General features: G+C 44.8%; 1 protein-coding gene across 1 annotated transcript in view; it reads right to left on the reverse strand.

Annotated features, from left to right (window-relative positions):
• The window catches only part of FANCA (FA complementation group A), a 37,679-nt gene that overhangs the window by 2,335 nt on the left and 22,994 nt on the right, over window positions 1-12,350 (reverse strand). Inside the window, exons 25-38 of the mRNA XM_059824863.1 lie at window positions 11,780-11,879; window positions 10,771-10,970; window positions 10,238-10,334; window positions 9,822-9,998; window positions 8,698-8,771; window positions 8,122-8,250; window positions 7,556-7,622; window positions 7,140-7,306; window positions 6,438-6,543; window positions 5,216-5,275; window positions 4,758-4,862; window positions 3,958-4,070; window positions 3,009-3,150; window positions 994-1,056 (exon numbers count right to left, since the gene is read on the reverse strand). Coding sequence (XP_059680846.1) covers window positions 994-1,056; window positions 3,009-3,150; window positions 3,958-4,070; window positions 4,758-4,862; window positions 5,216-5,275; window positions 6,438-6,543; window positions 7,140-7,306; window positions 7,556-7,622; window positions 8,122-8,250; window positions 8,698-8,771; window positions 9,822-9,998; window positions 10,238-10,334; window positions 10,771-10,970; window positions 11,780-11,879 — 1,600 coding nt within the window. The remainder of the gene's footprint in view (window positions 1-993; window positions 1,057-3,008; window positions 3,151-3,957; window positions 4,071-4,757; window positions 4,863-5,215; window positions 5,276-6,437; window positions 6,544-7,139; window positions 7,307-7,555; window positions 7,623-8,121; window positions 8,251-8,697; window positions 8,772-9,821; window positions 9,999-10,237; window positions 10,335-10,770; window positions 10,971-11,779; window positions 11,880-12,350) is intronic.

A 12,350-nucleotide genomic window follows, 5' to 3' on the forward strand; every position in this document is an offset into this window, starting at 1 on the left:
TCTTTCCCCTCGCCTGGCAGCCTGGATTCCCCCCGGGCAATCAGGCACTGGACTAGTGCAGTGCCTTCATCACCGAACCAGGCCACGACAGGGCTCATATGAGAATGATTTGTGAGAAAGGGGAAGCGGCATTGATGAGCAACCGACTCGTCACTGGCATGCTTCCCAGCGGTACTGAGCACACAGCCACTGCACCGACCCCACCCCGCTCCCCCAAGCAGGTTTTTTCCCCTCTAACCTTTCTAGTGACAGCATGTCTTGGGATTGTGGGGGTTTATTTTGCATTACTCATTTTACTTGGAATAACCTCCTAGGTCTGTTTGCTCAAGATATTTCTTTCCTCAACGACTCTTCCTCCAGACTCTCCCAGACTAGGAGACCAAATGATTATTTTTAACTTGAATCTGCTCCCCAATCCAATCTGTTAGGTGACTACACAAAGGGCTGCGCTTCAAAGCTGAGAAGACAGCAAAGGGACAGAAACAAGCGTTCCTAGGCGGGAGGATACTTAGGACAGACAGCTGCAGGAAGAAACTTGTCATCTTTGCTCCTTCATTTAACAGCACTAAATGATTTGGAAACCAACGTTCCTCATGCTGGGGACCCCTTCTTCTGTGACATGCCATGGACATTTCCAGCCTGAGGAAAAACGTCATCTAAAAAACGTGAAATGCAACACAAAAGCCAAGAGAGATGAGGTTCCTTCACTACCTGGGAGGTGTAAAGTCTGAACAAGGAACTGAAAATAGTAAGTCATTCAGGAAGAGAAATAAAAGCTGCCGTAGTAAAAGGGGAGATAACGTCAGTTAGAGGTTTAATCTGATAGGAACAGAAGGGCTTTCAACAGGCTCTGTCTAGGATGTTGCTGATCCCTTCCTTCTGGCAGAACAAGCTACCAGCCTTCACAGTACCAGTACAAAGCATTTTTAGGCAGCAAACCGAGTGGATCAGACACATTTAATGTCATGAGAATTCCCTCAGGGCTGAATTTACCTTTGGTGCTATTTTGGCTGAGATGAGATCCATGAGTGAGAAGAACAGCAGAGAAACAAGAAGCTGCAAGGAAAAGAGACTGCCTGTTAGTTATATCTGCAGTGGTGACTCAGAACTTGTGCTTTCCAATCAGGAAACAACATTTCACTGAGTACGTTCCCAAGGTGGACCTGGATGAACTACAAGCACTGCTGTTCCTTCCAGGTGAAGGCAGTGTGTTGGAAGAAGACAGACCGCAGCCTGACATCATTCATTGCTTCTCAGGGTAAATTCCACGCTAAATTCACTGTTCTCAATGAAAGGCTTGCTGCAGTCAGCAAGTCAGACAACAGATGACAACTTCTCCCAAATACAGGGAAAACTGAGCGAACTACCACAGACGTAACCTGGAGGAGAGCTAACGTTGGTCCACAGCCTGCATGCCACCAGCAGCTGCTGTACAGCCTCCCATCTCAGCGAGTGCGTCATAATCCTGCCCTGACATACGCTTGTTATCGCTTTTCTGGATCCCTACCACACAAATCAAAGGATGCAGTGGCTTTGTGATCCTAGGAAGTTAAAGTAACTTGTTTATTTGTGCTGTAATCCAGTTGTAAAGTTAACCCTCCTTTCTTTTCCTGTCTCTGTCTGAGAAAGAAGGCAGAGCCAGACAGCATGCTTTGTGCACAGCAGGTCTGTTTGCACATGCACAGCGGTCAGGCCAGGGCAGCAAGAGACCTTTCACTTCAGCTGAGAGTCTTCCAGAGGCACAGACTGGTGCCTGGGGATGAATCAAACAAAAAGGAGTGGCACATGTGGAACAACTTGGATTTAACTACAGCATCTTATTCCCAAAGGTGCCTAATCCCACAATACTCCCCCTTCTGACAGAGAGAGATTTGCCCTTTAATGCTGTCACCTGAAGGGATTCAACACCTGACCTCACACCAGTCCTGGGTGCAGGACCAAGGCCCCACCACAGAAAGATCTGTGCAATCCCACCAGTAGTTGAGGGTCTGAGCCGAGGCCTGAACACCAGCCAGCCACTGTGACCTGCTGGGACCCCAGTTACACTCAGCCTTCCTGCTGTTCTCACTCCTTCTGGCATCCTCCTCCTCTCCCAAGACAGATTTTTGAGGTGAAAGCCGCTGTTACTCAACATGTACTAAATGCTCGTATCAACTCAGTGACACCAGTTTCTGACTAGCAGCTTTTGGCTCTAGACCAGCATAAACATTGGAGGAGTCAATCCCATAGCAAGAGGAGCTGCTACCGTAACTGCTGCCCGGAGCAATAAAACTTCAGAGTAAATAGTAAGGCACAGGTTCGGCTTCAACACTACCTGTGAATATCTCTGTACAGGGACACTCCCCGTACTGAGCTCTGGTCCCACCTATCCCCTGGAAGATCAACAGACAGAACTGCCAGGCAGCAGCCCGGCTTCCTCCTCAGCAGAGCACTTCAGAGAATTCCTGTGCACGGAGGGCACCGAGCGTGGCGAAATGGAGGAGGCATTTCCTGGAACAGACTTGGGGAAAACCCTCAGGAGGTCTGTTCCTGGGATTCTCAGCACGTCCTCCCAGAGCCCTGAAAACACCTGCACTCCTCTCTCACAACTGCTTTCTGCATCTCCTTGACCTTCCAGCCAAGTTGCCCGAGCTAAAATCCATGAGGACTGCTCCTTTGTCAGAGGGAGAGGTGATCCTGGCATGCCGTGGATTGAGCTCTCAATCTCTGCAGCGCTCGCTCCAGCTTCAGTTTTTAAAGCAGCTGTTTAATAGTCCTCCCTGATTTCACAGAGGAGCCAGTATCCGAGTTAGAAGTTTAAGTTTCGGACAACTTTGCCTCTAGGATAAGTATTTAGTAACTGGTAATTTACAGCTACATTTTATCAACTAGCCACCAGCAAGATTTCACAACAGGGTTTACCAGGGATACAGCAGTATCTCAGGACAACCGTTTCTCAGTTAAAGACATTCTACTTCTAGTTTTCAAGTGTAGGGAACAGCAGACATTTAAAATGCATCCCATCTTGCCTGCTCTGTGTCAGTCCCCAGCCTCTTCAGTGCATTTCTCTCTCGTCCACATGGTGACTGCTGTTGAACAGTACAATGGAGGAAGGCAGCCGAAATCCAAGGAGGGCCAGAGAGAGGGAAAACAACTCCTGAAGAAAGGAAGCTAGGAAACAAAACCAGCATGTCATGGGTTTAGAGGAAAAAAAAGAAAAAAAAATTACAGCTATGAATGAGGAGGAAATCAGGGGCTTGGGCAAAGGGTGTAAGTTTGTGATTGGGACCCAAAAAAAATTCTCTCCAATTTTTTTTTTCCCCTGCATTTGGATGCTGCCTGGAGACAGCTTAAAAACAAAAAGTCTAGAAACAGACAGCAGCATTCTGAAATCTCTTTCATCAGAGGTTGGACAGGTAGTTAACTGTATACTCTATTACAGAAGTATGTGATTGTTACCTACAATAACCTGCAAGGAGATTCTTATACTAAATTCCCAGCTTTTGGAGAAAAGTTGCAGGACGCTGAACAGACAGCGTAACGACAGGTAAAGAAGGAAGCATACAGCACAGAAGCAGTCAGTAGCTTTAGGAAACCAGAGATTCACCAAATCCAGGGAGCAAAGGGTGCGGCAGCTTGAGCGAATGACTCAATGCTGTGCTAAAGGCTATTTCCAGTGTTTGTCTAACAAGGACTCTGCCTTCCAGTCTCCTCTAAAAAGATTCTCTTTTCCTTATGGTGAAACACTCTGACCCATATTACACAGAAGGCCAGACTAAATAATTATAATGACCCATTTTGAGTTCAAACTTTACAAAGGAATCTGTATATAGCTGTCCTACAAGCCCCAGTCCACATTAGCATTTCATACTGCCTGCTGAAACCCAGCCTGGCTCAGAGAACAGGCCTCCTGGGCACTGATCCCTCAGAGAGCAGGTTTTCCCGCCCACAGATCCACGTTTGGTTCCTCATACCAACCTCGTAGCCGAGGACTGCCGTTCCCTCAGTCTTTCCAGCTGTTCTGCAAGCGGAGCCCCAAAGAGTCTTTTCCACTGAGAGCAAAGTAGTGGCTCCAGCCTCGGCCACCAAAGCTAGGAAGAAAGACAGAAATCAGCAGCATTAGTGGCGGCGTACTTCGTAGTTTTTTTGCAGTCAGGTATGCAAGTGATCTCAGCCAGGTGCTTAGAGAAAGGGGTTTTTTTCCTTCCCCTTAATGAAAAAGTCCAAGCTGTACATACACATATCATAAGCATGAGAAGTTTCACGTCCTGGAAATGCAAAGAGGGTTATTTGTGACCGTGTTCACCCCACGGTGCCCTGAAACTCCTCTAGCAGGACCAGTCATAATAAAGGAGCTCAAAACTCAGCTGTTCCACAAAGGCGATGCACATGCTTATCACATGCAACAAAACCATGTATCCCCACATAAACATGAAGAGTTATGCACAGAAGAGAGAAAAATCTGTGCTTTACGGACTTTGTGGTTGCTTGGCATGCACCAACCAGCACCCCTCTATAGTGCATCTGAAACCGAGACAAGTCTCCAGCTTCTCACTCCTCAACAGCCTCTTCCACTTCTATAGTGATGCTCCAAAAACAAGGCTGCATGCCCTCAGCTGGGATCAGCGATACCAAGGGTACTAAAACACTCTGCAATTTTCCAAAGGCGCTAAGAATTACTACCTTCACAGTTTACATTAAATGAAGTTTAAAACAAACACTCTGAACTGGTACTAAATTTTCATCTAGCACTCTTAAGATGAAATCTGAAGAGTTACCGCTGCAGAGAAAAGCACGATGGGACATTTGGTTTGACATGCTGTTAGAACATCATTGACCCCTTCTGCTGATTCCTCGCAGTCCAAGCTGGCATTAAGCAGGCCCTGGAAGAGAATAAATTACAAAGTGACTACACACGCGCGTCTTTGCTGCTTTGAAGTACCTCACCAAGCCATGTGTAAACTAATCGAAGATAACTGTAGGGGTCAGCATGGCCCAGCAAAAGAAACACGTGCCCAACAGCTTCTCCTTCCCCCACCAGCTTTGCGTATTATATTAAAATTATCCTCTACCACTACTTCCTCCTGCTACTTCACTTTCCTGAATTACTGCTGCTCTTTTGGGAATTTACATCAACAATTCTCGAAACAAGGGTACAAGTGGCACATCTCATTGCTAAAAATAGCACATAGTCAGGTATCCTGGTAAAGACACGTCTACTTGGGCTAGCAGTTACCCTGAAGAAGTGAGCAGTGATGTCGTAGGAGAGCGCATACCCTCTGGAACAGACATTCTTCTGTGGGAAGACAAGGAGAGGGGGAAAAAAAAAATTAATTCCTTCCCTTTTCAACTATGATTTTCTTTAAACATTTTGGGTGTCTGGCACAAAAGGGCTCAGCTAGCACAAAAATCACCCTGTGAGATCCCAAGTATCAGCTCAGAATGCAGAAATTTCGTTTCTGTGTAAAGCAACACCGCTGACTAGGTAGAGCTTTACAGTCCCAGCACTAGAAAGCAAATCAGACAACCCTGCTTCCCACATCTTGTGGGTGGCAAAGGCAGTTGGATTAACAGTCTCTGAATGAATAGAGGTTTCTAGCTATGCCTAGTATGACAGTGCAGGAGGGCCTGGAAAGGCCATCAGTCAGGATGAATAAATACAAATGACAGCTATGCTCGGAGCACAAAACAGTGCTCTGAAGGACCTGCAAGTCAACTGATCTGCCCCCAGGAAGCTGCAGGGATGTTTCTGAATGTTTCTCCAGCCTACATAACACAGAAGGATGAGCAGGATCTCACTCTACACACAGCAAATTAGTTTAACGCCCCGTCATGACAGAGAAATTGGAGAAGAACTCATGCTCAGACCCTTACTTCCAGGCCTCCACAGTAACACTGCAGGTTTCTCTCTAACCCACCGCCAACAAACGAAGAGCAGGTGGCACAGAAGGATGACGCATCCACAGAGAGAGCAGCCCCAAGGCTGCTGCACGTGCATGTGCACCAGAGACATACGTTGTCACGAACAATGCGACTGGAAAGAACACTCTGACCGCTCAAGAACTGGCCAAGCCACTACCAGGCTACTCTGATCACCCGCTGGCAATGTTAACCCTGGACTGTGCACACCCAGCTCCAACCACTGATACGTTGGCTGGCTCCACCCAGATTTGCCTAACTATTTCCCAAGGATTCTCTCTCAATAGCGTAAAATGCCACCACAATTCCAAATGAATGAACCCAAAAGTCATCCTACAGCAGACAGTGCCGAGGGGACCTCTGCAGAGCTAAGGGCTGGAAAGTCTCGAGCATAATGACTTGAACCTCCCTACATTCTGATATAAGCTAAGGTTGTTTCAAGTTTGGCTGCATTTTAACTCCTGTCCTAAACGCAAGTTTAAGTTCTTTATCTAGAGCATTTACCAACAAGAAACTATCATTTGGCTAATGACACATACCAGCTCCGAGTTCACAAAATGAAAAAAGTCTTCACAGTCCAACATTGTTTTCTTTCCTTTTCGACAAGTCATGATCAGAGCGGATGCAGGGAGCCCTACCAGAATCCTTAGGCAGGGAAGAATAAAAACAAAACTGAGGTTACCATCAAGAAGAGAATCAGACTCCACACTCTCAGGGTACGTGCCTTTGATATTCAGGGGAGTTTGAGACTATGTCGAATGTGAGAGATCTCAAACATGTTGACAATAACTGCACAAGGCATTTTTCCAGTTGCCCAGAAAAGAACCTGCATTTCAATGAGATATATGCACCACTTTCAAAGATACTATCATTGGCTCAAAAATGGAAACGCACACCTAGATTACAGCAGCAAATAGAGTAATTTAACGATGGTTAACGCAAGCGGTGGCATTAAGAGTGTTGCTGACTGTAAACAGAGTCCATGAAGATGCGTGGTCTTTGAAATCCAGTCTACTGGCAGGGGCAACTCGTGGCCCAGGATGGCACACCAAAACACAGTTAACTCATGTGGGTACCAGGGAATAAATCTCTCTTGCACAATTGTTACCGTGACATATAGTGTCATTTTCACTTGCTGTGGAATCAGAGGGGAGGCTACCCGACTGTGCAAGCACACACCGTAATTGCTTTGACCAGCAGTTTTGTTCGAGGTATTCCCAGCCATTCAGATCTGCATTTACCTTCTGTGCAGCAGCAGCTCCTGCTGCCTCCATAACTGCTCACCCAAAGCAGAGCAGTGTTCTCTGTCTTTCAGTCTTCCCTGGAGAATCTCAAACAGGAAGTGCCTCTGGGCATCCAAGCAGCCCGAAAGCAACTTTCGCCTACACCCCAGCTCCAGCACCATCTCCTAAAGAGGGAGGTGGGGAAAAAACAGCGTTTGCCAGGGGTACACACTGGTTTGCATTCAAACCCTCTATGTTTCTCTGAAGTAATACAAAGAGATCAATAAGAAAAATATCTCTCTCAATCTCCATGCCACTGCTCACAACTGAAAACCGAATGTCAGCCTTACACATACACCGAAGTATTAGGAAATGCTTTGACTGGTCAAATTCAAGGATTGAACATACAAATACACATCAAAGTCTGAAATCACCTGCAGCTTGCAGAGAATATCAGGATTGACTGACATCTTTGATTGGCCACAGCTACCCGGCTCCAATCTGAAATTAAGAGACACACCAGGTAACTAACCCTGTTAGTCCAGGAGGGTAACACAATTCAAATAAAGTCAAATGGCTTCAGATGGACATAAAGCTTTAACATTAATGTTCCTTAAATAAGCTGTAGGTGAGACAGCAACTCTCCTCTAACCCTACCTCCTTATTTTCCAGCTTCAGCCACTTCCTCAGGGGCACTGTTGCTTGTCTGGCCAAGCAAATCTGAATACAAATTCAATTTAAAAGAAGAGAGACAGACTAGGGACTATCTGTGACTTCAGCCCCAGACCTCTGTCACCTAAAGCAAGATTCTTATGCAAAGACTGGTGAGTCATGCAGAGCCACCTCCCAGCTTTCACTGCCAGCCAGACCTGTGAGAAGGGAGTCACTTCCACTCAGGAAAACACAGCCCCATGCAAGGCACAAGCGCACAGCTCCTAGCTTGCAAGGTCATTAGCAGAACCATTGCTTCTGCAGAAATGCAAGCCATGATATGCAATACCTTTGTGAGGAATCCAGAATGGTGTTGATAATAACGCTACATGCCTTCTCCAGGTCTCCGTCACAGCCACCAGAAGCAGAAGGTGCAGGAAGATACCACTGATAGATGGCCCAATAATGGAAATCCTGTCTGCAATATTGACAAGGAGAAGATAGGAAGTCTATCGTGGCATTTTAATGGTGCCCTTCCCTTAACGTAAAACGAAGTTCACACACCAAGTGGAATGACAGATAAAAGCACCCATATAAGTACAGATATAAAAAGAGTCATCCACCAGACACCACACGTCCTGCCATCTCTTGCTTCCAGAAATGGGGAGGTTTTGTGAAAAGTTATTTGGAAGGACTGCACGTGCAGGCCAGAGGTTATCTTGGTGAACTTCAAGTTAAAACACACGCCTTATTCTAGCATTGCTTGCACTCTGGACAAACTGTACTAGTCAACAGGCATTTGCGTCCAGCAGCAGCTTGTTTATTTACTTTTGTTGTTAAGTTCCTGATCTTTGATGCTTTTTCCTAATTTGTTGGGAAAGACTCTTGAACTATTCCCTTTTCAACAGAGTCCTTCTGAACTTACCTTTCCAAAGCAGAGAGAATATCCTTTTCAGGGTACACTTCCAGCTCCAACAGCAGCCACTCTCTGAAAGACAACTGGGACAAGCAACAACTTAGGTAAGAGGGCAGACCAGCAAGGCAAGTAACTTGTGCAGAAAGCCACCTTCTTCCCACCATATAACCCACCTTCACCCACATCCAGACACAATCCTGTGCAGATTAAGAGATATGAAACGGGAGACATCAACCCAAGGAAGTTCCTGTACTGTTTCCCTTGCAAGAAATCTACACTAAAACCCCACTGGCATTCACAAATTTACTGAAAGCAAGCCTATAAAGCATCTCTCTCTCACACACACACCCCTTTGACATTTCCAAACATGCTCATCATCTTAAAGTCCAGATACCAGAATAAACGTATGTTATTAGAAATAAATGCTAAAATGAACAAAGCACTATAGTCAGACAGACTGGTATAAGTATCAAAGAAAGGTTATAACACAAAGGTATTTTAGCCTCATACATCAAGCTAGCCAAGCACAATTAGTCATTCTAGTAACATGACAAACTCCTTTGCACAAACTGGTTTTATATGAACTAGGTTAAAAAAAAGAAATCCTGTCGCATCAGATACATTGCAAGAATGGTATAAAGAGAATAGCTGAGATGTTAACCTGCTTCCTAGCAAGACGGAGCCAAACAATCCAAGATACACACGTGGTTCAAGAGAACTTTGACATTTAGACAAAGCATCAAAAAAGCAAGCAAGCTTTTCAGCTATTTGACTCACCATCGCTTCATAGACAGTACACAGTAGGAAGCTAAGGTTGTGCACAGGTCTTTTCTCTAGAGTTCCTGATCATTTTCTTACTGATATGGTGTATCTTGTCAAGCTTTCTGCTTTTGCAATAAGCAGGACACAAAAGCTTTACCTCTGATTTTCTATTTCTACCTTATCACCATCAAAATCTATAAAGAACATTGAGCATGTGACGTAGCGCACATGACACCTTCCAACTGTCAGACCAACTTTCCAGGCATTAAGTTTTTACAAGAAGCTTTTTATCACAAATAAGGAAATTGCAAAGGGCAGATCTGAAAAATGAGAATTACAGTGTGAACTTAAATCATGAAAAAGATTTGTACCTGGAATGCTTTTTCCTTCAAAAGCTCTTGAAAGCGTGCTTGCTTCCATAAACAGAGGCTGGCTCTTTTGTAGTTCAGAGAGGGGCATGACATGGAACTCCAGATTAGGTCAGTTTTAGCCTCCTTGCACAGGATTCCCCGAGCTTCCAAGCACAGCCGTGGCACAATGTACTGCAGCTAAAACAAAGGCATAAAACCCCTGCACATTTCCATCACAAAAAAAGGCCCAGTTCAACCTCTGGTTGTGTGAAACTACCAAACAAGCAAATACACAAAATGGTAAGATGGGAAGGTACAAAAATGCATTTTTATATAGTTTTCTTTGTACAAGTTATAGCTACGCAAGAGTCTGCAGTGGGAAATGGAACTGAGATCGATCTTTCTCATAAGTAATGGCAAAACTTTCTTCCTTTTACCTTTTTAACAAGGCTAGGAGGAAGCAAGGCACACAATTCTTCATGAGAATAGGATGAAAACTTGCACATAACGTAAGATACTGCTGCAGTGTAAAACCTGATAGAGAAAAAGAAAGAACTCCTTTATCTGGTTGGTTCAATCATACCCAAGTCAAAACAAAAAATGAGCGTTAAAAATGCTTTTAACCGACATGTCCCAAACGTATTTGCTTTTGGGATAACTTCTGTTTATGTGCTCCCAACCCCAAGTACATTAATGGCACAAATTTCAGAACCAGAGACTAAACTAAAACACTTGACAGCATCCAGCGAGTCCTTTCTCCAGCAGGCAGTACAACCATCAGGATGCTATTTCACGCGGGACCACCATCAGCCTGTTTCCCTGTGTAGCACCTCTGTGCAGCACAAACACCTACATACGCTCTGGAAATCCTTGGCAGGAACAGGGGAGCTTTACCGGCACCCCTCCTGCGGCAAACCTAAACCCATCGCCTGGGGAAGCAAGGACGTACGTGGTGGATGCATGATCTCACCTCATGCAGAAGGCAAACGACTCTTCCGTCCTGCATGCTAGCAAGCGGTTCCAGTACTCGGAAATGGAAAGGACCTTTTCAGGAACAGGCTGAGAAATCCCAAAATTGGCTTCCACTTCAGGAACTAAAGCTCTGCATTCAGTTAAGTGGATCACAAAAGATGCTAGTCCTAAAATATGAGCATCATTCAGGGAAGGACCCTGCAAGCCAAACATAAGTAAAGAACTGAAGAGAGACATTTAATTTGGAACAAAACAACCTTTCTCAGAAAAAAAAACACAGAATTAATCAAGTAGCAGAACATTGCTTCTGCCCATTGACTAATTAGTGCAGCAATAGCTATTTAGCAGGTGAGAGGCCCAGTTACATTAAACATGTTCTTTCTTCCTTGAAACTGTGCAGCTATCTTTGGTCAACCAGCAGCAAGATTTGTATGTTTCTGTAACATAGTAACATGATGAAACTAGCTGTAAATTCAGCCCAGCAGAATTTGAGACTCTCAAGGCTTTTTAGCTCCTATGACAGCTAATCTAGTCTATCAGCCTTTTAATTTCACCCTTGCAATATCATGGGCTGAAGGAAATAAAATCAACAGTTCTCGTAAAGAAAACCATACACGGCTGCACCCCAGATTTGGGGGTCTTACTTTTGTTTTTAAAAGGGGTGTACAACTGAATTATTCGATGTGGAAGCTTAGGAATTAAGCACTCTACTATTTTTCTTTTGGCTCTGTTCATAAACTTGCTTATTTTAGCTTCTGTTAAAAATGTATCTCAGAATGCATTAACCTTATACAGTAGTATTTCTGTAGGAAAACATTCAGCTCGCATTCCTGACAGCAAGTCCATGCTGATTGACCAAAATCAGATATTTTTTTTTGGAAGCTGGAAATCTAGTGAAGTCCCTCCACAGCGCAGTCCAGACAGGTACGTGCCCCGCAGCTCAGGAAATGGAGGTAGAATAGCATTTAGCACACTATAACCATATGATTCGTGGTTGGAAAACTAACCTGATGATAAATAAGCTGGCAGAGCCTGCCCAGAAGCGCAGGTAAGAGATTCCTGTGTCCACACATCATCTTCACAAACAAGGAGAGACATGGTCCCTGCCTGCAGAAGGTAAAAACCACATGCTCATTTTACAGCTTCTTTTTATCCCCAATACAGGAAGGGGTATTTAAAAATGCTTAAGCACACTGAACCTGAGCCTGTAAATACACGACAATTGTCATTCCATTTATAGGCTCAAAGAAGTGTCACTTTTGGAGTATCTGAACAGAGGACCCCTACAAAGACATGAACTCCACCAGTGCCCTGCCTCAAATACTTACTAATATATAGTCAAAGAGGTGTGTTGAGATGACAACAAGGAGATGAGGAAGCCGCCTGGGGCACAGTCAGCTTTTTTTCAGCCAGAGAGCACAAGGTAAACAGAGGCAGAGCAATAAATGGGATCAAAAAAAACCAAAGCAAGAGCAAAAAGGAATTAATATGACACAGTCATGTTGCAAAACCGAGGAAGGGAGGGACGGAGGGACTTTCCCACCCAGCTGACAGAAAAAAAAAACATCCTCAGAGATT

Source organism: Gavia stellata, chromosome 15, assembly GCF_030936135.1.
Source record: "Gavia stellata isolate bGavSte3 chromosome 15, bGavSte3.hap2, whole genome shotgun sequence".
Lineage (NCBI taxonomy): Eukaryota > Metazoa > Chordata > Aves > Gaviiformes > Gaviidae > Gavia > Gavia stellata.